This window comes from Hippocampus bargibanti, linkage group LG06 (genome assembly GCF_051943395.1).
Source record: "Hippocampus bargibanti isolate YZ-2025 linkage group LG06, ASM5194339v1, whole genome shotgun sequence".
NCBI lineage: Eukaryota > Metazoa > Chordata > Actinopteri > Syngnathiformes > Syngnathidae > Hippocampus > Hippocampus bargibanti.
Genome location: NC_142739.1, coordinates 2,959,333 through 2,985,000, shown reverse-complemented (window position 1 = coordinate 2,985,000; position 25,668 = coordinate 2,959,333). Strand labels below are relative to the sequence as shown.

At 41.5% G+C, this 25,668-nt stretch overlaps 1 protein-coding gene across 13 annotated transcripts in view; it reads left to right on the top strand.

The window, feature by feature from the left end:
• Window positions 1-25,668, top strand: part of snap91a (synaptosome associated protein 91a) — a 66,101-nt gene that overhangs the window by 2,322 nt on the left and 38,111 nt on the right. For 12 of the 13 annotated variants that reach the window (XR_016115195.1, XR_016115194.1, XR_016115193.1 and 9 more), the window contains exons 2-14: window positions 13,871-14,013; window positions 15,527-15,602; window positions 16,295-16,397; window positions 17,532-17,625; window positions 17,741-17,852; window positions 19,640-19,746; window positions 19,834-19,875; window positions 20,572-20,633; window positions 21,508-21,520; window positions 21,893-22,059; window positions 22,689-22,783; window positions 23,617-23,631; window positions 23,828-24,022. Coding sequence is in view for 10 of the 13 variants with exons in the window: in XM_088997903.1 (XP_088854029.1) it covers window positions 13,871-14,013; window positions 15,527-15,602; window positions 16,295-16,397; window positions 17,532-17,625; window positions 17,741-17,852; window positions 19,640-19,746; window positions 19,834-19,875; window positions 20,572-20,633; window positions 21,508-21,520; window positions 21,893-22,059; window positions 22,689-22,783; window positions 23,617-23,631; window positions 23,828-24,022 (1,224 nt within the window). In the remaining 3 variants the exon portion in view is untranslated. Of the gene's footprint in view, window positions 1-13,870; window positions 14,014-15,526; window positions 15,603-16,294; window positions 16,398-17,531; window positions 17,626-17,740; window positions 17,853-19,639; window positions 19,747-19,833; window positions 19,876-19,899; window positions 20,347-20,441; window positions 20,634-21,507; window positions 21,521-21,892; window positions 22,060-22,688; window positions 22,784-23,616; window positions 23,632-23,827; window positions 24,023-25,668 lie in introns of those variants that run through there. The other variant, XM_088997907.1, reaches the window with a different exon arrangement.

Sequence of the window (25,668 nt, the reverse complement as noted above, 5' to 3'; positions counted from 1 at the left end):
CTGGTTCCAACTAGTCGAGGATACAGATTAATATGAAGTACGACCCGGGCAAAGGTCACAACGACACAACGGCTGAGCTCAAACCCACCTTACTACATTTGTGCCAAGGGCCTAATCTTACACTTTGTACCACAATTGGATTGAAGTCTGGAATTGGACGGGGTCATCCAAAACCTTCATTTTGGTTTGTTTGATCCCTTCAGATGCCTTCACTTACTGTTATGTTCCACATGATTTCCCTTCTGCATCGTTCTTTGTTTGACCTTGAGAGCAAGTGATGGTCTGGCATTCTTTGTCACCCAAAATATTCACTTTGGTTTGTTTGATAACCTCAGAGGTTTGATTTATATTAATGTCACAGGTCACAGGTCATTTTACATCTGCATTGTGCTTTACTCGAACTTCAGGGCATTAAATGATGGCCTGATGTTGGTATGCAGGATTTTCTTTTGGACAGCAGAATTCTATGTGCCAGTAGATGCAGCATGTTGTCCAGGTCCTAGTGTAGCTTTTGAAATCATCACAATGACACCACCATGTGTTACTGTATTTTGTTTTTATCAAATGCTGTGCAATTTTCTGGAAGATGAAACTCACTGTAAAACTTAGTTTTGTTCATTCAAGTTTTGACATATCAGTCCGCCGTTTATTGCCCCCCAAAATTCTCAGGATTCCGATGGACCTTTATATTCTTTTTGGCATTTTTTTCTGTTCAGAAGTGCCCCATGGATGCCATTTTGGCACCGTATCCTTATGGTTCAGTGCTTAGTGAAGCCTGCAGTTTTGTATGCCATGAAAGAGTTCTTCTGCGACCCCTTGGACAAGTTTTAAATGCACTGTTGTAATTTTGATTGACCGATACCTCCTTGCAAGCTTTACCACTTTTTCCAGTTTTCTCCGTTTGTGCATACCCGCTTTGACCTGGGATCGCCAAGCCTTGGAAATGGCGTTATAAATTCAAGATTCAACATTGGCCTGTGGAAAGTTTACATTTAGCATGTGCGCACAAACACACACAGCGGCAGCAACAAATTCTCTTGGAAATATTTTACGCCAGGTTTTCAGAATACCCCCAAGTTTGTACCATTTGATTATCTCAGTGTGAGACTGCTGTTTGCAAGTAGTAGAACACAAGTTGAATAGCACCCCATAAAGCAATTTGATTTGTCTGGATTTTAGTTATGGTTTGTACGGGTACCAGGGCCATACTATTTTCCAGTTTGGTCTCCTGTTATTGAGTATAGCTCTGTGGTTCTCCATTAAATTCCTGATTATATGATTATGAATCGTTTTTTTGCGGCAACGATACCCTTCGTCACTAGGATCAGACCGAAAAGTCAAATTGCATTGAATGCACAATTGGATACTGTACACACACGCATACACGCTGCTTGAACAGCAGAGCAATTTGACACCTGCTTATACTCAAGCAGGCTGATGGATAGGCCTTCAGCATTCTGTTCCACCTTCCCTGCTGTTTGTAGGCTTCACTGTCAGTTGATGCAGCAACAGAATCAGTATGGAGTGAGGCAGTGAGTGTGAAAGGGATAATTATACAAAACATCTTGCACACAAATGCTTTCATTTCCACAATTTATTATTCATTGTCGTGTTATGGGCCTTTCAATGACAAATCTTTTCACAATCAAGTATCCTTCTGATTATCCTATCAATTACTCACGTAATCCCCAGTTGACAACTTTTATTTAATGTATTTATTTGGTTTGGGGCGGTGGCTTCCCGATGCACTGACCAGTGGCGATTGAGTGGTATGCCAAACTGTTGTTGTCATAGACTGTATACTGTCATATAAAGTGCTGAAGGGTGGTGGCTTGGAGCTCAACTGGTCAGCGCATCGATCTCACAGTGCATAGGTTGTGGTTTTGTTCCTGGCTACATAAAAAATTATGAAGCTTTGGTGCTCTCTCTCTCTCCCTGTGTGTGTGTGTGTGTAAGGCGAAAATTTCATCTGCCGAACATTTATTTCCCATAAGAAACCATTACAAATTAGAATAATCCGTTCCCAGGTCCCCATAAAACATAATTTTCTACTAAATAAGCCTTAAAACTACACAAAACATACCTTATTTTATGTATAATAAATGTGCTATTGTATTGTATTTAAAGAAATAAACTGTACTGCATAATAAAGTCGTTTTATTTACCTTTGTGATGGTCGTTGATGTAATTGCCTCTTGATGATATCCGAGTGAAGTTTCTCGGCGATAATACCCTCACTCACACTGTCCCCTGATAGCTGTTTTTCGTTAATCCAAATCAACCGAAATTTTTTTTATATGACTTAAGAATTACCACTGTCACATGTTGACGACTAAGTGAACACAATTTCCCACAGCACTGATTGGACAAGCAATGTCACATGTGATCATATTTCAGCCAACCATGGTCTTCTGTTGTTAGTCCTCGCTCCTTTTCCTTCGGGCGACATCTTCGGCCCATTTTGAAATGCAGTTTGAAACCTACTTGACAAATGAAAAGGTATTCAAACTACATTATTGATGTCACTTTTTTCCCTAATGTGAAGCAGGTGAGCAAATCTGAATACTCATGAACCTGCTTAGAGTGATTACATTTGATCAACTTCGGTAATGTTTTCATTTTCACAGAGTTAATCGTATTTATGTTCAATTTTCAGGCAGGGTCAAAATTGAGGTTTTACTAATCTACAACCATTTAAGCTCAAGATGGTGTGCATTGCGTAGACATACAGTTGATGTTGACCTTTCCTTCTTTTCAATAAACAGAGTGTAGCTTGCTCAATGGCACCTGGATTAGGCAATGACTCCCTATTACGTAACATATATATATAACATAAAGTTGCCATGCAACTATAACATATCTCGTTCAGTCATTTTTTCTCAGTTGCTTCTAGCCGTGATTTTAGAGTCAATTGACAGAATTCATATGACGTACTCAGTTGACAATTTTTTTACATTTGTTTATGGAACCCACCGTAGTCTAAGCATACATAAATGTTGACCCATCTATTTCCCAAACACCACTCGGTGGGTTCTGATTCATTCAATCACTTTTCTGGCAGGTAGATTCAAGCTTGCTTGTGATGGGACCCTGAACCATCCCTATTTTATGATCTCTGGATTTATTTCTTGAGTTTGTGTAGTCATCTGTGTCCACCCCCTGTAGAATTGAGCTTTTTCCTAAATTGGCTGGCACACCACATTGGCAGTGGGGCTCGGTGCATTCTGGGTTTTTTCCCTTGCCTGTATGTTGCTTGAGGGTGAGAAGAGCTATAAATAGTGTGCTTTCATGGTCCATTTATGTGTAACTCACTAAAGCATCACTCACGCGGCATGACTTGTATCTGTCACGTTTTGCAAGGTGGTGATGGCGGGTGAGGATCCCAAAAAGCGGGCAGGAGTGAGTAGGAGGTTGTTTGACAAATTGTATTCAATTAAAGTCAGCAGGAACAAAATGTAAAACATTAAAATCATCTGAATGGAAAAAATACAAAGTAGCAAAAGAAGACCAAAAGTAAAACCCCGCCAAGGTTAAACAAACACGTACACGATGCATGCAGCAACCAAGCAGAAAACAAACAATGAACCGGCACCGGATGGTCGCGCCGGGTGTCCTTTTAAGTGTCAATGATTAAACGACCAGCACCTGCGAGGCTGCAGGCAGGGCTGACGTCGCTACCCGCTGGTCGCGAATCTGATCGGGATGACCAGCACCTGTGCAGGTGTAGGCGGGGCCGACAGCGCCCCCCGTTGGTTGCCAACCAGATCATGACAGTATCACCCTACCACCCCGCCCCCCTGCTCTCGCATATTCAGAACCATTAGCGCATCTTTCAACGTTGACTTCTGATGTGTTTGCACCTAAAACAATGTAATGTACTCTAATATGCACTGTTTATGTTCATGTATTGATCTCTGTTTTGGGCCCAGTATGTGCAAGTTTGACCCATTAGCTCTGTTGTCCATATAATTCATTTTTTTTTTTTTTTTGTGGTTGAAGTTTGTACCTGTGATGAACTGAAAATACATAGATATTATTAGATATTTGTGAAATATGTTCAGAGTCAAAATACGGGGACAATATTGCTAGCACCTTTTTTAAAGTTAACACACACACAATTTTATTATGACAGTTAATCATTATTTTAACAAATCCAATATATATATATATATTTGTTAAAATAATGATTAACTGTCATAATAAAATTACTAACTAGTCGTCACTGGCCATTCATCTATGATGCACTTCCCAGTGTGGATTAGTTGTTGTTCTGGCCAGTGTGAGTGCAAATAGCAGCAGGATTTTGCACCACATTGGTGAAGGAATACACAACCGTACCGCATTCCAAAAATGATCTCCTATCATCTCACAGTTATTGGTCGAATCAGAATATTTTTGAACCTGGTACTAACAAAGGAAATGAAAAAGCTGGCATTTAGCCAATGGTTGAAGGACTTTCCGTCATAGAGTCCAATTGACATTTTACACAATTTTATGCTGTCACTTCCTGATTGGCGTCAGGTGCGCACCCCTCCCCTACCTGCTCCTCCGGGCTCACGCACCTGATCCCAATCCACTGATTGTGCCGTCTGGCTATAAAAGTCACCCGGTTAGGCTTGGTATTCGCCGGTGTATTTCAGCATTCCACTGCCTTGTCGCCTCGCAGTACGCAGGTTGGTCCCCCTCTGCAGTCGTTGTCTCGCTTTTCCGTTTCGCCACTTTATGTTTGTTCCCTGCGTGTCTCAGTAAAGCCGCTTTTGAACCTATTCCTGTCTCCATCGAGTATTTTGGATTCAGCTCTCCTTTTTGTCGCCACACCTCGTTCGGACGTGACATATGCTGCCAACATTCTGGGTACCATATATTGTGGAAACCCTGTTTTGACCTGGCGTGCACAAAATATGTTTCTTAACAGTGAAATTGGATGAGACAAATGTGACATTTATGTAGGATACATATTTAACACTTCACGAATCTTAATCCCATCAAGTCTATGCATATGGCTTGGCGTGATGCAAAATGGCAGCAGGTATCTCTCGAGCATCAGTTTCATTCTGTCTGTCTTGTCTTGCTCTCATTTATTGAAACACATGACACGGAAGTGGAAGTGATAATGACAAAACATTATAAATAAAGTATGGAAGACAATTTTTAGAAAAACACACATAAAGTTTCGCATAGAAATGTTAATCTGAATGGAAAAAATACAAAGTAGCAAAGGAAGACCAAAAGTAAAACCCCGCCAAGGTTAAACAAACACGTACACGATGCATGCAGCAACCAAGCAGCAAACAAACAATGAACCGGCACCGGATGGTCGCGCCGGGTGTCCTTTTAAGTGTCAATGATTAAACGACCAGCACCTGCGAGGCTGCAGGCAGGGCTGACGTCGCTACCCGCTGGTCGCGAATCTGATCGGGACGACCAGCACCTGTGCAGGTGTAGGCGGGGCCGACAGCGCCCCCCGTTGGTCGCCAACCAGATCATGACAGTACCCCCCCTTCAAGGGGCTGCTTCCAGAAGTCCCAACAGTCTCCCAAAAGGTCCACTCGCCATGGAACGGTCGGTGGAGAGGGCAACCGCTGCCTCTCCAGCATACGACGGGCGGCGGCCTGATGGGAACGGGACTCGGCCTGGGGTAGACGAAGACGCGGCTCGGATCGTCGTGGGCGTGAGTGCGATCCCTCTCGCAGGTTCACGCGACGGCGCATGGCTCTGCGTGGACGTCGAACTGCCAGGCGCAGAATGGCACCCCGTACGGCCGTATGGGACCAGGTCTCGGCCGGACGCCGATGTGGGCGTGAACTGCCCGGCTCCGGGGGAACGAGACCAGTCCAGAGCCGCTCCGGGATCCAGCGGTGAGTGGGGTCTCGGACTGACGTTGACGCGGACGCCGCACGGCTCGTCGTGGATGAGACTCAATTCGTCATGCACGACGACAGCGTGGCTGGACGCGGGCGTGCAATGCTAGTCACACAGTGTCACCCTGGACGGCCACCTGGAAGGAGGTCTCGGCCGGACGTTTACGTGGACGTTGCGGCTCGTCGAGTGACGCAATTCAAACGCGACGAGGCTTGCGCTAACGTGGACGTAGCATTGCCAGGCACAGGGTGGAAATGAGACGGGTCCGATGTACCTGCGGGACCCGATGGTTGGCCGGTTCATTCTGTCACGTTTTGCAAGGTAGTGATGGCGGGTGAGGATCCCAAAAAGCGGGCAGGAGTGCGTAGGAGGTTGTTTGACAAATTGTATTAAATTAAAGTCAGCAGGAACAAAATGTAAAACATCAAAATCATCTGAATGGAAAAAATACAAAGTAGCAAAAGAAGACCAAAAGTAAAACCCCGCCAAGGTTAAACAAACACGTACACGATGCATGCAGCAACCAAGCAGCAAACAAACAATGAACCGGCACCGGATGGTCGCGCCGGGTGTCCTTTTAAGTGTCAATGATTAAACGACCAGCACCTGCGAGGCTGCAGGCAGGGCTGATGTCGCTACCCGCTGGTCGCGAATCTGATCGGGATGACCAGCACCTGTGCAGGTGTAGGCGGGGCCGACAGCGCCCCCCGTTGGTCGCCAACCAGATCATGACAGTATCACCCTACCACCCCGCCCCCCTGCTCTCGCATATTCAGAACCATTAGCGCATCTTTCAACGTTGACTTCTGATGTGTTTGCACCTAAAACAATGTAATGTACTCTAATATGCACTGTTTATGTTCATGTATTGATCTCTGTTTTGGGCCCAGTATGTGCAAGTTTGACCCATTAGCTCTGTTATCCATATAATTCATTTTTTTTTTTTTGTGGTTGAAGTTTGTACCTGTGATGAACTGAAAATACATATATATTATTAGATATTTGTGCAATATGTTCAGAGTCAAAATACGGGGACAATATTGCTAGCACCTTTTTTAAAGTTAACACACACACAATTTTATTATGACAGTTAATCATTATTTTAACAAATCCAATATATATTTGTTAAAATGACAGTTAATCATTATTTTAACAAATCCAATATATATATATTTGTTAAAATGACAGTTAATCATTACAGTAAAGTCTCGTTATATCGATATCGGATATATCGATAGTCCCGGTTATATCGATACTATTTCTATGCACGCACGGAGAAAATTACATGCAAACAGGGTCGGATATATCGATAGTCCCGGTTATATCGATATTTTTTCGGACTCCCTTGAATATCGATATAACGAGACTTTACTGTATTTTAACAAATCCAATATATATATATATATATATATATATATTTTTTTACAAATCCAATATATATATATATATATATATATATATATATATATATATATATATATATATATATTGGATTTGTTAAAATACATATATAAGTACAAATCCAATTCTCGGTATATCGATATAACGAGACTTTACTGTATTTTAACAAATCCAATATATATATATATATATATATATATATATATATATATATATATATATATTATATATATATATTTGTTAAAATGTCAGTTAATCATTATTTTAACAAATCCAATATATATATATATTTGTTAAAATGACAGTTAATCATTACAGTAAAGTCTCGTTATATCGATATCGGATATATCGATAGTCCCGGTTATATCGATACTATTTCTATGCACGCACGGAGAAAATTACATGCAACAAACAGGGTCGGATATATTCTGGCTGAAGGAGCTACCCAGTGCTCTCAAGGTGGGCAGGAGTGGGTGGGAGGGGCTGTCCATCATAGCTTTTAGTTTAGCTTAAATTCGTGATTGGCAGTGAATGTGTTAAGAAATGCGATACATGGAATATGTGTGTATTTTTGTGTTGTTTTCTTATATTTCTTAAATTTCCCACCGTCAACCTTATCATGGCGGGGTGGGGGATGAACAGGTAACACGGCCGGCCAACAAAAGGCTCTGGTAGAAGTAGGGTTTTAAATAAATTTCCACAAAACGTCTTTCTCCATGACTTCATAACCGACTGTAATTACGATACAAGCCCCAGATTGGCGACTGATACCACACAAGTGTTTTGGCACCTTACTCTGGGAATACGCAAAACACAAATCTACCACCTCTGCAGCTCTACGTGCACACCGAAGCTTCACTAAACACCAGCAAACATCCGCCAACTACAGTGATTTACCAGTGGCATGATTTAGGCAGATCAAGCTTTTTTTCAGCTGGTAAAGAAGGCTAGACGGAAATCCACCAGTCAGCGAAACGATCTGCGCAGAGAACGATTTTGTGATAACCTCCTTAGAGGAACGACTGCAACGTTGGCCCAAACACTTTAAAGCCATACTCAATCTTATCCCATGAATGTTAGCGCATGTGCTTCCTGCTACTGACGAAGTTTCCGAACTGTATGTCGGACCTGCGTATGGTTGACAAAATTCAAGGTATCCGGTGTCAGCTCCACACTAATAAATCCTCAGGTTACCACGACATCCGTATGGAAATGTACAAAAGCGATACTGACATCTTGACGACAGGACGTTTGAGAATATCTCAAATGACTGCAGTGTTACTCCCCCTTTTCAACAAGGGAGACAAGAAGCTGTGTGACAACTAGAGAGGCATTCGTCTTTTTGATGTGGCTGTAAAAGCATTCATGGTCCTTCTTCTAAAACAGATATCTCGTGACCACCAGACTAGAAGGGGATGTGTCGAGCAGATTTTCTGTCTGTATTGCACCCAGGAACACTGTGCTTGTCAACAACCGGCATTCGTGTTTGTGTTTGCTTTATCGACTTTGCGGGAGCATTTCTCCACTGCGATACTAATGAAGGCAAATCCAATCCAATTTAATTCAGTTGACCGTGGTGCTTTGTGGAGGATCATGCAGGCTGACAGGATCCCTGTGAAACTGATTTGGCTCATTCAAAGGTACTACTGGCCAACCGTAGTCCGAGCGCAGGCCTACGGCAGCTGATCAGAAGCCTCCAAGGTGTCCAACAAGGGCACTCTCGCCAACCTTGTTTTACTATGCCATCGACCAAATTTTCAATACTGCTCTCCGTGGCTTTGAGGGTGTGAGAGTCGGTCGAGATGTCCACAGATATCACTGTACTTGGGATCATGTTTGAGGAACTTGAAAACGTCTTGATGAAAATCTCTCCAACAGTCCTGACTGTTGGAATGTGCATCAACGACTCAAAGACCAAGATAATGTCATCAACCCAGCTGGCAAACAAAAAAATATTCCAAGAGTGAAATGACATTCAGTGCTGCAGCTGTGTGTTCAAACTACTGAAATAGACAATGCGATTGTAATTGATCTGTGTAGATGTTACTATTATAGTGATCTGCAGTGGGCTGCCTCAGCTTGTCACTGGATGGGCTCACCGTACAATTAGCATGCCTCACACAAAGCATAGAATTTGGACCCAGACATTTACATGAAAGGAAAGCGGGAAAAAATGTCTTTTTGCACAGTAATCTAATGTAAAACCAGTCAGTACGGCTGTAAAGAAGGCATTTAAGAACGCTTGGCATTCTGGCCACATGTCACTGATCTTAAAAATGAAGCGACATGAAGCCATCGCCAACTCTATTTGACAAAATATAGATAACAACAGTTCAATTCCTCCATCCAGCTGCTTTTTCTTCACAAGGGTCACGGCCCGTGCTGTAGTCTATTCCAGCTGTCATCGGGCAGTCGGCTAGGGACACTTTAAATCTGTGGCCAGCCAGTCGCAGAGCACAGATACACCAACAACCATATTCACAGTGGTTAATATGTCGGCTTCACCGTGCAGAAGGAGACGGTTCGATTCCGGCTCTGGCCGTCCTGTGTGAAGTTTGAATGTTCTTCCTGTGAATGTGTCGGTTTTGTCCAGGTACTCATGTTTCCTCTCACATGCCAAAAACATGCATGGCAGTTTAATGGCGCACTCTAAATTGTGTATGATTGTGACAGCCTTGTGACAACAAGCGAATCAGAAAATGGATGGATGGATGGATGGATGGATGGATGGATGGATGGATGGATGGATGGATGGATGGATGGATGGATGGATGGATGGATGGATGGATCGATGGATCGATGGATGGCTGGATCGATGGATGGATTGATGGATGGATCGATGGAGGGATGGAGTAAGTGGCTTGCAAATCCGTATTTCTTCCAGCTTTGTCAGTGTGCTGTGAACGAGGAATCGAAATAAAAACCAATAAGCTGGAAGAGATTGTCGAGAAGTAGTTAATATGTTTTTAATAAAAATTTATGACTGTGGTGTGTGTTTTTTTTTGTTTGTTTGCGTTCAAAAGTCCTGTTGAGAAACACATGTCCAACATAGTTACTTGATGAAAAAAAACAAACTTTTTTTCAGACAGGTTTGTTGATTTAAATGAACACAGTCATTTAAAAAATATATTAAATGATCTGTATCACATTTATTTTATGATTATTGCTGAGGGAATAATATTCATCATCATCCATCCATCTTCTACTTGTCTGGGATCGGATCACGGGAGCAGTATTCTCTCCAACATGTTTTGGGTCATCTTTGGTGCCTCCTGCCCTTGCTTGGGAGATGCCCAGAACATTTCATCAGGGAGGCGTCCAAAAGTCGTCATATTCAGATAACCGAGCCACTTCATCTGGTTCCTCTCGACATGGAAAAGAAAAAGCTCGGCTCTGAGTCCCTCCCGGATGACCAAGCTTCTGACCTTATCCTGATGGGAGAGCTCTGACACCCTGTGGAGAAAACTAATTTTGACCGCTTATAGCCGGGATGTTATTCTCTCGGTCAGGACCCATAGCTCGTGACCTTGGATGAGGGATGGGACGTTGATCGATTGGTAAATTGAGAATATCGCCCTTTTGCTCCGTTATTTCTTGATCTCGACAGACCGATACAAAGTCTGTATCACAGCAGACCTATCCGCCTATCAATCTCTCGCTTCTTTCTGCGCTCATTGGTGAACAAAACTCCAAGATACTTAAACTCCTCCACTTGAGATCTCCTCCCTCAACCGGAGAGGGCATTCCACTTTTTTCCCATTAAGGACCATTGTTTCAGATTTGGGGGTGCTGATTTTCATCCCAACTGCTTCCCACTCTGCTGCAAAACGCTCCAGTGAGAGTTGGAGAGCCCTCCTTGAAGGAGCCATCAGGACCACATCATCTGCAAGAAGCATATATGGTATATCGAGGCCACCTAAACTTAACCCTTCAACGCTTTGACTGTGCCTAGCAATTCTGTCCACAAAGGTTGTGAACAGAATCGTGAATAAGGTCAGCCTTGGCGAAGTCCAACCCTCACTGGCAACGATTGCAACGAACTGCCGGCAATGCGAACCAAACCGTCACATCAACAGTATAAGGACCAAGCAATCCATATCAGGGGTTTTAGTACCCCATACTGCCGACACACCCTCGCAAAACTACTCGATGGGGGTGATGGAATGAAAAGAGGGGGTTCTTGTGATGATCCGGGCTGAAGAATTCTGAACCAGTTGAAGTTTATGGAGTCAATTGCAGTAGTCAGTACAGGAGGTGACAGGACTGTCGACAAGGAGAGTGGTGCTGTGAGGGGTGAGAGAGGGACGGAAATCATTGATATTACGTTGGTAGTGTGATATCATGAGAGGCTAGCTCTCAGCGGGACAGGACAAGAAGTGCAATGAAAGGTTTTAATCAAGGGTTTCGGGGGGAATTCACAAGCAACAAAGGTTTGAATAGTGTCTCTTCCAATACTTAAATCCAAATAAAGTCTCTTCTGAGGTAAAACTGAAGACGGAGTTCTTTTCCAAGAGTTTCTAGGCCTCACCCCTCTTGACGTCCTCCTCATGTAGCCTGGCAATGAGTTCCACGCAGCAATCAACTTCTTCACAGAGCACAGCAATCGAGCTTGTCTTTCTCCGAGCTACATGCACGCACGTGCACACACACACACACACACACACGCACACACACACACACACACACACACACACACACACACACACACACACACACACACACACACACACACACACACACACACACACACAAAGTATTGGATGATTCCTTGTGTGTTCTACATACTTGGCAAGAAAGATGATTCTGATTCTGATTCTGATGTAGGCCGCTGACTCATCAGGCATGCCAGGCTTATTCTGTCTCACACATGTTTCGACGCCGAAACATGTCAGGTATTTGAACACCGGCAATACACTGTCTGTAAGATAAGAATCTGTTTTAAATTGTATAGTTTCATCTGCGGTGAATAACGGAATACTTCTAACCTCATCTGACTCGGAACAGCTTATATACGTTTACGGTTGGTCCACAAAATTAATTGTTCAAGTGTCAACATGTACTTGTAGTAACTGCTTACATCTTGTTTAAAATGCGTTGCCTGATTATGACAATATGCACCACAGCTGCACACATAGCAGTTTATTTGAATACATCTTTTCCATCCACTTGAAAAATAAGATTGGCCATCCACACCCACACTTGCACCCACACGACAATTGTTGGTGTTCAGTCGGCCTGCCATGCATGTTTTTATAATGTAGGAATTAACTGGAGAACCCTGAGAAAACCCACACTGGCACAGGGAGAATAGGCAAACTCCACACCGAAAGGCCTCAAGAAGAATTGAACCCTCCACCTCTGCACTATGAGGGCAAAATCAATTTTCAATACAGAATTATCAGCCCTCATGTGGAGCTTCTGCACTTAAAACAAACAAACAAACAAATATTGCACTTGTGGTACAGTACATGGATACAGTACATGACATAATGGCTCCAAATATCAAATTACTGCCTTTCAAGTTAATGCACGTTCATAATACAAATGTGATAGATGCCTGTTTTGCCCATAAATATTGAATGAAAATGCTTAATTTAATAATTGAGAGTGTGATGAGGCTCATTAGGATGCTTTCTGCAGTGGAGTCTCCCATTGACCCTCTGCAGATGGTAACGATATATTTCATAAATGAGCAGAGCAACAGCCAGATGTATTCATATTCTTGTGCTCATCCAAATACATGACATTTTTGCAAATAATGCAGCACTTTGGCTAGAGTTGTGAAAAGACATCGTTTGTGATAAAGAAATTATTATAAAGACATTATTATAAGTGGGCTTTTCAGTGACACCAATAATTCTCTTTAGTGTCTGGCACAGGTTTTATGAATAAAACATTGGGTCATTCTTCATTGATTCCTTTTTACAGCGATTTTCGGTAAAAACAGTATACAAAAAAACTATGAATTAATGAAAAAACAAATATAAAAAAAGTTATTAAAAATACCCTTACCCAGCACTTCAATCTATGCTGCCTGTGCTCATCAGGATCATGGGTAACCTGCAAGTCAGCCCCACATAACTTTGTGCGAGAGGTACAATGAACATTGGCCGGGTCACCAGTCAAAGGACTAACAATCAATGGCTCTCACATTGACGGCATTTAGCGTCTTAACCTATGAAAACTGTATTAGGAATATAGGGAAAAATCAGAGTACTCTGAGAAAACCTGATCACGCGAGGAAAACACATGTAGGCACTACACAAAGATCTTTCAAGAGAGATTTAATCTTGGAATATCATAATTGGATTGGATTTTGGATTGGATTGGATTTGCCTTTATTAGTCTCGCAGTGGAGAAATTTACATTTCGCAAATGTTGCCAGGGAAGGAAAGGTCATCAAGCAGATAGGTTATGGTTCATTCAAGATTGAGTATCCCATTTAAGCAGCTGTTAACTTGATTCGAGCACTTTCCTTTCAGTCATATCTATACATCTTCTTATCAGAAACACTCACTGAATTTGTTACTTGCTGTCTAGATTTTTAATAAAAAGGTTTCCAGCTGCGCCATTTGTCTTCAAAACGTCTCTCTTCTCTTCTTCTCAGATCTGATCCAGGCCTCCCAGGACACCAGTGTAAATGTCCCTCAGATGGCCGATACACTGATCGAGAGGGCGGGCAATGCCAGTTGGGTGGTGGTTTTCAAGGCCCTGATAACTACACACCACCTCATGGTGCATGGCAATGAGGTGACTATACACATGACACACATGCACCGTCCAGGCTAAGAAACAAACAGCCTCATTTAGTAAGATCCTCATAGCAGAGGCTAAGTTGCTTGGCCATGCATTTGAACAGATTTGAGCTTGGATGCCCTCTTCTGGCGGCTTTTGGGTGCAACGCGGTTCTCAGACCAAACATGTACAGCAAAATACATTGACGTGATGGAAGGACTGCTACAATGTGTCTTTTTTCGGTCAGGGGGCGGTCCTTTCGTGACGTCACGTACGGATTCGTCACCAACTCAAAAACAAGACTTCCTGAATATTCAAAGCGAGTCTTAAAACGTAAAATATAGCTATATGCGGTGGAATCTTATTAAAATACGCTCAGTAGAAGTCATTTGAAACCATTTTACAAATTATGGACACAAATTGTCCGGAGACGTCGGTTGTCCTTTCAGGCAAAAATTAGTGCATCCAAAAGATAGGCTGCCAAATGAAAAACAAGTAATGTAATTTATTCAATACATTGTAAGAATGAAAATTGTAAAGAGCAGTGCATTGGGGAGACTAAACAAATTCTCAAAAAAAGACTTTATCAACATCGCAGGGATAATACTAGTGGGCCTCAATCGGCGGTTGGAACAATCAGTGGAACTGCAGGGAGTAGTCCTCTGCTCCTCCCAACCTGAGAACAGGCACCTATCATAGCAGAGTCCAGCGCCGCCATGTCTGGACAGGAGGGATATATATGTAAGGCCTAACTAAACTTCGATAAGAAGCGAAACGTCCAACACCTTCACAGAAGTACAGATGACGACTGAAGAAACCTTTTCATCCATTGTCACTGATCTAAAGTACAGTATATTCCACAGCACTAGATCCTTAAAAGTGCTCAAGTACTTTCTGTACAACTGCAAACTACAAAATAGTACTACAAATACTTCAACAGCTAACTTCAAAATGTTGCAATGAGTTTCTGCACCAACTACACAACTGCTATTGTATTGTGTTCTACCATTGATCATCACTTTATCTCTGCTTGATACTTCACACATTCTCTCATCACAGCTGTCTGTCATTGAGTTGTACTCCCACGCAATGGTATCCTTACATGACGGAATGTCTTTCGATACGTATTTGTCATGTCTTGATTTGTCGTAGTTGCTTGTTGTTGAGAATACTAAAGCAACCTATACTACAGTAGAAAAATTGGTTGTGCGTTCTACATATCTGGCCAAAAAAGCTGATTCTGATTCTCATACTGTATGTACAGCTTGCATTTTTATGTGTGCCAAGGGTTGAAATTTCAGTGTCTTAAATAAGTTTAAGTATGTTTTGAAAGCATGTATGAAGAGTAATTGAGGTAAAATGAGGGGAAAAAAACTAAAAATTATCAATTGTGTCGTGGACACGCCCCTCGTGGAAGGGTCTGGTCATTGTTAAATTGATTCAGTGTAATATGTTTTAGATGTCTGTGCATTTAAGTTGACCACATGTTCTTCTACTATGTGCTGATGATCGCTGTTTGCTTTTTCAGAAATTTCTGCAGTTCCTTTCGTCAAGGAATTCTTTGTTCAACCTTGCCAACTTTCTGGACAAAACAGGCTCTCATGGTAGGTCTTTCACAGCTTCCTGTTCGTTGATCGTCCAATTACACTTTGAATTCAGTATTCTATACTGACTTTAATTCACACCATCACTGGATAAAAATACTTATGCTAACATGTTTTTACAATTTAATCTCTCATAAAGTGTAGCACATTTTTATATCTAGCAGTATGTCAAGTACATAATGCAAGCTTCCGATTGACAAAATTAATTCATTCATTTTGGAGCACACCCTGAAGTGATTGCCAACCAATCTCTGCGGACACAGAAATAAACAACCATCCGCCCTCACACTCACACTTAGGGACAATTTGGAGTGGTACATCAGTCTTCCATGTATGTTTGTGCAATGCGGGAGTAAACCGTTAGACCCGGACAATACCCACACAGACCATGCAAACTCCTCACTGGGAGGCTGGGGCATGGATTCAACCCAAGACCTCTGCACCGTGAAGTTGGCGGGCTAACCACTCGACTACTGGACCGCCCAATTTATATAAGATTTTATTTTACTTTACTTATTTAATTTTGTCATGCTATTTTAAGTTACAGTGCTGACATCACACACATACATCAATGTTTGTGTGTGTGCGTATGTATGTGTACGTGTGTGTGTGTGTGTGTGTGTGTGTGTGTGTGTGTGTGTGCGTGCGTGTGCGTGTGTGTGTGTGTGTGTGTGTGTGTGTGTCTTCCTCAGGCTATGACATGTCTACCTTTATCAGACGCTACAGCCGTTATCTCAATGAGAAGTCTTTCGCCTACAGACAGATGTCTTTCGATTTTGTCCGAGTCAAAAAAGGGTAGAGTTTCATATTTCTGTCATATTTTTGCTTCATGAATTATCGAAGAAAGATAGTGAGTCTTAGCCTCTTAAAGGACAACCGACATCACTTTTTTGTTTCCTAACTGACATCAGAAAAACGTTTTCTAGCATCTAAAATAACCAAAACACGCCGGCTGATATTTTTAGTCAAATGCAAAACACCAATAAAATGACTTGAAGTCTCCAACATCTACAAAAAATTGAGCCGCGAATTGGGCATTTTCAGAAAGTCCCGCCCCCAGTTTGTGACGTCACGCCAATACATCTTGCATTGCTCGAGAATCAAATGGCTTCAGATTCGGAGAAGATGCTTTCTTGTTACACATCCAGTTATGATATCATTTAAATAGTTCTGAAGAGGAAAGTATAAATGTTTGCAATCGATTAAAGAAGGTCTTCCGGTCATTTTGAGTGATCAAGACTGATGTGTAGCGTCACAGAAAATGCAGAAGATGGCGCCAGAGCTCCGTTGGAAATTGGTTGATTCTTCACCTTGGAATTTTTGTCAGCGAATATCTCATAGTTGTCTCGGTGTAACATACAACGATTCACCATTTCGTTATTTACGTGTTTTCCTTCTAATTTCGCCATCAACACGGATCAACACGAAGTTTTCAGACCAAACAAAGTACCACAAAATGCATTGAGGTGATGCAAGGTATGTCCTTTCTCGCTCAGGGGTGTTCCTTCAAGGTGAGGACTCGTCACCAACTCAAAAACAAGACTTCCGGAATATTCAACGCGAGTCTTAAAATGTAAAATATAGCTATATGCGGTGGAATCTTTGTAAAATACGCTCAGTAGAAATCATTTGAAGCAATTTTACAAATTATGGACACAACTTGTCCGGAGACGTCGGTTGTCCTTTAAAACAACTTTTTTCATGATGAGTAGCAATGACACCCAACTCCCTAGATGTATACTGTGCTGCTTTGGCCTCAACATTATTTTCTATTGTTCAAACTCACAGAAGACATGACGGTTTCAGTTGGGAGTTTAGATCAATACTCTTAAAGGTAGAGAGAGATGCAAAGTGCAGATGCTTGTTTTATGAAGAAGTTCCAAATTATTGTAATGCAGAATCTTATATGTTACCTTCTTCCCCTCACAGATCTGAAGGAGCAATGAGGACCATGACAGTAGAGAAGCTGCTGAAAGGAATGCCTATACTGCAGGGTCAGATTGATGCACTGCTTGATTTCGATGTAAGTCAAATGCACTTGACGTAAAGGGAACACTTAGCAAACTTCCAGGCATTGTCTCTAAGAGTGATCTTCACCCATCACATCAGGTAATGCATTATGTTAACTCTGTCCAAAGGTACACCAACCAGAATTAACCAACGGGGTGATAAATGCCTGCTTTCTTCTCCTGTTCAAAGACCTGATCAAACTATATGCTTGCTACAATGACGGCATCATCAATCTACTAGGTGCAGTATTTCTCTTTACCAATATTTTCTTTGTCAGTAAATGTCGATGAACTATCTTATTACGTATCATACATGGTTATTGAGTAGCCACAAAGAATTTCCTCCTTGTTTCTGGTTAATCCTTGGCCAAGATCTCCAACCGAATGCACAGGCCAGAATCTATCCCAACTGAAGGATACCACTTTTGTGTTTTAAAAAGACAAGTTCATTGTTGACAAATACAGACAAAACTACTGCTAAATATTTACAGTCCATGTAGAATATTCCCATTCAAAATTGATGAATGAGGAAAATGAGCAGGAACAAAGAGTAGAAGACGTGACTGTTGTGGACCAAGACGTAGCAAACATTAGCAAGGATGAAGTGAGGAGGGCGCTGAAGAGGATGAAGGGGGGAAAGGCACTCGGGCCTGATGATTTACCAATCGAGTTATGGAAATGTCTTTGAGAGGTGGCGGTGGTGTTCCTGAATGGGTTATTCAACAAGATCTTAGATGGTGAACAGATGCCTGAAGAATGGAGACGAAGTGTACTCGTGCCCATTTTTAAGAACAAAGGAGATGTGCAGAGTTGTACTAACTACAGAGGAATAAAGTTGATCAGCCATACAATGAAACTCTGGGAAAGAGTAGTTGAAGCTAGACTAAGAGCAGAAGTGAACATTTGTGAGCAGCAGTATGGCTTCATGCCAAAAAAGAGTACGACAGATGCAGTGTTTGCTTTAAGAATGCTGATAGAGAAGGACAGAGAAGGTCAGAAGGAATTGCATTGTGTCTTTGTAGATCTAGAGAAAGCGTACGGCAGGGTACCCAGAGAAGATCTGTGGTATTGTATGAGGAAGTCAGGAGTGACAGAAAAGTATGTCAGAGCGGTGCAAGACATGTATCATGACTGTAAGACAGTTGTGAGGTGTGCTGTCGGCATGACTGAGGAATTCAAGGTGGAGGTGGGACTCCACCAGGGGTCAGCTCTGAGCCCCTTCTTGTTTGCTATGGTGATGGACAGGCTGACAGACGATGTTAGACAAGAATCTCCTTGGACCATGATGTTTGCAGATGACATTGTGATCTGTAGCGAGAACGGGGAACAGGTGGCGGAGAAACTAGAGATGTGGAGATCTGCCCTGGAAAGGAGAGGAATGAAGATCGGTCGCAGCAAGACGGAATATATGTGTGTGAATGAGAGGGATCCAAGTGCAAGAGTGATGCTACAGGGAGAAGAGATAAAGAAGGTGGAGGATTTTAAGTACTTGGGGTCAACTGTCCAGAGCAATGGAGAGTGTGGAAAAGAGGTGAAGAAGCATGTCCAGGCAGGCTGGAGCGGCTGGAGAAAAATGTCAGGTGTGATGTGTGATAGGAGGGTTTCAGCTAGGATGAAAGGAAAAGTGTATAAAACCATGGTGAGACCAGCCATGATGTTTGGACTGGAGACAGTGCCACTGAAGAAAAGACAGGAAGCAGAACTGGAGGTAGCAGATTTGAAGATGTTGAGGTTTTCTTTGGGAGTGACCAGGTTGGACATGTCCAGAGGAGAGAGAGTGACTATATCGGGAGAAGGATGCTTTGCCTTGAACTGCCAGGCAGGAGACTGAGAGGAAGACCGAGGAGGTTTATGGATGTGGTCAAAGAGGACATGAAGGTAGCTGGTGTGAGAGAAGAGGATGCACAAAACCGGGATAGATGGAGGACATTGATTCGCTGTGGCGACCCCTGAAGGGAAAAGCCGAAAGGAAAAGAAGAAGAAGAAGATGTAGAATATTCCCATGTCATCACAACTGTGTCTTTTTAGAGACATTTTTCCAGATGAAAAGAAGCCAGTGTAAAGATGGACTCGAGATCTACAAAAGATTTCTGACTCGGATGACTCGAGTATCTGAATTCTTCAAAATTGCAGAGGTAACATTCAGATGTGCACATTGCAGTGACGTGCAGTCATTTCTGACATATTTGCTGTCTGATAAATGTTGTTTTGTGTGTTTCCAGCAAATGGGAATAGACAAAAATGACATACCTGAACTCACTCAAGTAAGTTTGTCGTAGTTTGTCCCGGAGTACGTTTTTCAAAGATGCCCACCAACATGGGGTGCGCAATTGTTTGAACACTTTTAGGGACAGCAGTTATTACAATGGGCGGCTTTTCACGTTATCAGGTGTCAGGTTGCATAAAAGGGTTAAAAAAAAGAGCAACATCTTCAGCTGTTGATCTCAAGTGGATTTTTAAAAAGATGAAGTTAATGTGGAAAAGTTTTTTTGGATAACAGCGTGCATGATACTCTCAGCCATTTCCTTTTCTTACATTGTATTCTCACTCCAGGAAATAGACCATGCAAACAATCGACATTTAAACTATTCTGGGTCACTTGCAGTAATATGTGACTTTGGTGAGTTTTATCATAGAGACCGCAGGCAGTCATCTCAGATTCATGACTCTTGCATCCATTGCTACCTGACTCTGTGTTTACACTCAAACGCCACAATTAACGGTACTTCTATGAAGTATCCTTTTTCTGTCATTTTGATATGAAAGATAATTCAATTGTCTGGCAATCGAAACATTGATCAGATTTGTATTTCCTTATCCTATCCTCCAGATGCATCCTAACTGGAACATTCTGTCAGGTTTTTCAGTGTCCTGGAGGCAACTGTCCTGAATGTAGCTATTGTGGGAGGGACGAATTGTTGCATTTTGTCCCTCTCTGCTCCTCTGTTTTACCCCAACAGGCCCCAGAAAGTCTTTTAGAATCCCTTGAGACCCACCTCAACACATTGGAAGGGAAGAAGCAGTAAGTTTGTGTGTTTCTTGGTTTTTATGGTCAATAAGTACATAATCAAACAAATAAATACATTAATAAACACATGCAATAAGACCATGTGTAATTGCACAGTCGTGATCAATTGTAGTTGGCTGGAGGCTGGTTTGCACATTAACAGTGGCTTTATTTAAACTTTCTATTTAGCTACATGGATAATTTTTGATTGCCAAATATTTAACCTCACGTTCTTGTGATCTTTGTCCAATAAACTACAGGAAGGATAAGTAAGTATTGTCTGTTACCAGAAATACTGAACAGTTATTTTAATCCTCCCCATGTCATTGTTGCTTTACTTTACCGTATAAAAGTTACCATATCCATCTGAAGAAGTCTTACCATTGATTGAACAATACTTTTCTGAAGTATTGTTCAAAATGTCCTTCAATAAGTCACATTATAAAAATGAAATCCATATTTTGTGATTGTTTACAGCCATACAAATCATACAGAGCTGCCATTCAACTTGAACAATCCTATGACATCCAAGGCGATGTTTTTATTTCCTTAGAAATCATTTTGAATACTATTAGTTTTTTGTAAAGGTTCAAATAATCACCAGCAACTGCATTGAATTGTGCATCGTTGAATCAATGTCACTCACTCCCATTCTCCTCGTTTGCAAAGGAAAGCAGGCTGTCTATAAAACTGTGCAAGAAAATCCTGAGTGGAAATGGAAATGGGTCCAAAATGCAACCAGACAGCATTGCAATGACATTACATCAATCACAGAGCTTTCCTAAATGAAACGTTTGAAATTCTGCCTGTCTAATAACACAGAAAAGAACATTAGCAAGATGTCACACTACTTTTTTCCTAATTTGCTCTGCTATTATTCTTTTGACAGGTCACCCACCAAGGTAAGACATGATCAATATCTTGCTGTGCCTTTAATGTTAAAGATGAGGTTTCTTTGGACTTCCAATACTAAGATAGTCGATATTTTAAAGAAAAATGTAGTGAAAAAGAAGTATACGACAGTTTTGTTACATTATAAGGCTGTGTTTAATATGCAAGTTTATTTCAGTTTCTTCAATTGCATCTATAAATGTTAGCATCATTTTTCATTTCAGTGGACAAATATGGCTCAAATCCACGAAATGAAATCTCAGTTTTGATAGACAGTGAGAATGAATGAATTTAAAAATACAGTCAAAGTACACATCAACTTCATTTAATGCAAATTACCGGAATTGGTGTCCTGGCGTCTAAAAAATGTTGTCTGTGAACAGGACACAATGGCAACTAACAGCTCAGCAACTACTACCCCATCGACTGCTCCATCCAAACCTGCACCACCCACCGGTGGCCCCCCTGCTCGTCCTGGGCCGCCCGTCAAACCTCCACCACCTTCTGTCACACCAACAGCTGTAGTTCCCACATCCACAACCACCAGCAGGTTAGAGTATTTAAATAAATATGACAATTACTTCAACTTGAATTTATCGTGCGACAGGTTGACTGTGCACTGATTGTTTCTTTGTTGCAATTCTAAAATCACAAAATATTCACTGGTCATTATACAGTGATAGAAATTTTAATTTGATGCTTTTGTCATTCTATTTGTTTATTATAATAATAATAATACATTTTATTTCAAGCGGCTTTCAAAGCTCTCAAGGACACTTTACAGTCACAGACAAGCATAGATACAATAACAAATATAAAACAATTATAAATAGAAACAAGTGATAGAGCTAGAACAAAAAAAATCTTCATTTCATCATTTTAAATAGGTAGCTTTTGAGATGGGATTTGATGGTGGGAAGAGAATCGATGTTACAATTGTTGGGAGGACGTGAGTTCCAGAGTTTGGGGTCAGAGCAGCTGAAAGATCTGTCCCCCATCGTGCTGAGACGGCAGGGGGGCACACAGAGGTCGAGGGAGGAAGAGGATCTGAGGGAACGAGAGGGAATAGAAATTTGAAGGTCGGACAGGTGTGGCGGGCAATGTTATGGATAGCTTATGTCTTAGATTATACCGATCAAGCTGCTTACTGCTCTTTTTTTTCTTTCTTTCTGGGTATAGTGCCCTGGATGATGGCTTCTTGTTGGACCTCGATCCAATGTCCTCGTCCTCAGCTGGTGGGACCTTGGCACCCTCTACTACAACTGGATGGGGAGGTGAGTAAATTGTCTCGATATCAGAAAATTTCTGAGATCGATTATTAAAAAAAAAAAGCAGTGTCCCCCTATACTACCCCCTAGGCTATATCGCCGATAAAAATACAATAAAAAAAATGAAGAAAGTAATAACAGGAAGAAGTTGAAAAGAAAAAAAGCAACAACAAAATGTGGTCTTGTAGCCATATCTGGAGCTGCGGAGCCACGTGGGCTCCTCAACATATTCTGAGGCACACTGGAGAGAAGGTTTGAGCCTGATAGACAAAAGTCAAACTCGAAAAACACACACACTTCGACAGTTGTTGTATTCTGGTGACTGTAAAAGTCCCCCATTGGTTTTCGTCTGTAGTCCCGCTTTTGGTATCAAAGATTAAAATAAAGGAGTCATCGAGCTTTATCGTAATGGAATTGGCAAATCTGGAAAACAGTTGATGAATACCAAACTAATGTGAATGCAATGTGTCTTTTTACGTCAGTAAATATGGTCATCCATGTAGGGACTATTTCCTCAAGCCAAGAAATTTCCTTTTATGAACAGAAGTACACTGTTGGATGCCATATAATTAGATCATTTTGTTTATTTCTGTCATGTTGGATTTGCACTAATTGACAGTTTCCAAACACTCTCTTTGTATAACATATTTTCCAGACTGTAAGGAGAACCTTCAATGAATAATATGTTTTAAAACTATTTTTAATGTATAAGGTGCATTGGGTTACAAGGCACGGGGTCAAAAAATTGAAGCCGTTTCAGTGCCCCGTAGAGTGCAGAAAATATGGCAGTGTTGTTATCCATCCACTGTCAACTTTCTGCCCTTCTTTTGTTGTTTCAGATCTTTTGGCCGATGGTGAGTAATTTTGTAAAACCGTTCCCCAAGTATGTTATGAATCTGAACAATTAAAGCACATTATTATGGAGTTCCCTTCATTACAATATTTGCAGGAGAAAAAAAACCCTCTTAGTGCTTCTCTTCCAAGTTTTTTTTCCTTCTATGGGGTTGTGACTGCGTGCCATCCTATGTATTGTTGTCGTGATTCATGTAGCCACTCCCATAGCGAATAATATCACTTCGGAGGCGAACCAAGCAAAGAAACAGCTTGCTACGGATGTTGCAGCGGCTTCTGCAGTAGCTACATCCACAGCCGCCGCTGCTCCTGCTGCCACCATGCCACCACCGACCTTCCTGCCTGTTGCAGCTCCCACAACCGCTTCAGTTCGGGACATGGACTTTTTTGGAGGTTAGTTTGTTGGAAATGTCGACAGCGGGGTGGCTTATCGGCAAAAGGCTTTCATGATGTTATCGTGTATGATAAGCGTTGTACATCCTTTGTCGTGATCCATTTATGCTAAGGCCACCTGGGGTCCTGGTGAAATAAAACCAAAACAGTCTCATATACCCTGACCATTTATCCGATACTTGACATCTCCTCGTTTGATGATTCTGTACACAAATGTGCTGGTATGATGCCCTTCTGTCATTCAGCTTGTTGCACAGACCACCAAACTTCAACCATTGAAAGATCCACATATACAGTATATCCCAAAAATGTGAGTCATGTGGGATTGTACTGGTCCTCCTGTTGGCGAAATCAACAATGCACAAAGATTACTCGAGCAGGCATGGAATGTGCATATATCCAGTTCCTGAGTCACTGCCGTGCTGGGGCCCATGACTCACACTTTTCAGATATGCTGGTTTAAACCATTTACCCTTGATATTTTTTTTCAACAAATATTTTTAATGTGGATTTTTTTAAATCCTTAACTCATTCACTGCCATTGCCAAATTTATTCGGGAATTGAAAATACGATGTGGTGCGCCGTTCCCGAATTAGTTCTGTTTTTTTTTTTTTTTTTTCCTCTTGTACAGCCACCCCCACCTGCACCTCATATGACTCCAGAACCATATAACTTAGGAATTAACTCTTTTTTTCTGATGAAAGATGAGAGTCTTAGGTTTCTTACGCTCCATTGAATGTTTATGTAGTCCTAAAACTCAATATTATGTGGATCCTGGAATTTGAGTGAAAATGACAAAAATCCTGGCCCACATTTTTGCACATCGTTTGGCAGTGAATGAGTTAAAATCAATATGATCATGTCTGATTTTAAAACCTTTATCAATAAGAAAATATATTTAAAGTTAAATTCAAAGTTGTCAGTAGAAGATCATGAAGTCAAACCATTTCAAAACATTCAAAGATCATTGGAAGATATTTGAGATTTTAATAATTGTTAATGAAGCTGAATAGGTCACAACACACTCACCTTGAGCCAAAAATCCAAAAGTAACATGTCTCTATCATCTTGACCTTCTCTATTATTGGCTCGTCATGTGGTGTTAACAGCCGAAACACAAGCGGGTTTGGGCACAATAGTAAATTTTGCAGGTGTGTCATTTATCATTCGTGAGCCGCCTCTGCACCTGTCCGTCATCATAAGTCCGTCATTATTCCAAGCTGACCCAAACTATAATTGGCGGTCCTGAATCATTCTTTTTAACATACTTCGGTCATTAATAACATTTTGCTCCTTATTGTGGATGAGGGTAAAGTACATAATCTTTCAGATCTTTCAGATGCAAGAAAAAAAAAATCTGAGGTATAGCCGACTTCCAAAGCCGAAATCTCAAACATCACATTCCCTCTGCCAAATCCATTGACCAATTGTAGTAGCTTTTTCAAAGATGGAATGAATCTTGTCCATCCTTGAATTTAACCTACAGTACCCCGTCTTGTCACAGAGTTCAAGTAACTTGTGGCAACTTGCCTCATCTCACAGAATACAGCCCCTTATATTTCTGCTCCTCTTTTGGACCAGGTTGGGCTGCATACGTCTTGTATTCTTTGCCTTTCCCTGATACTTACCTCTCATTTTTTTGTCC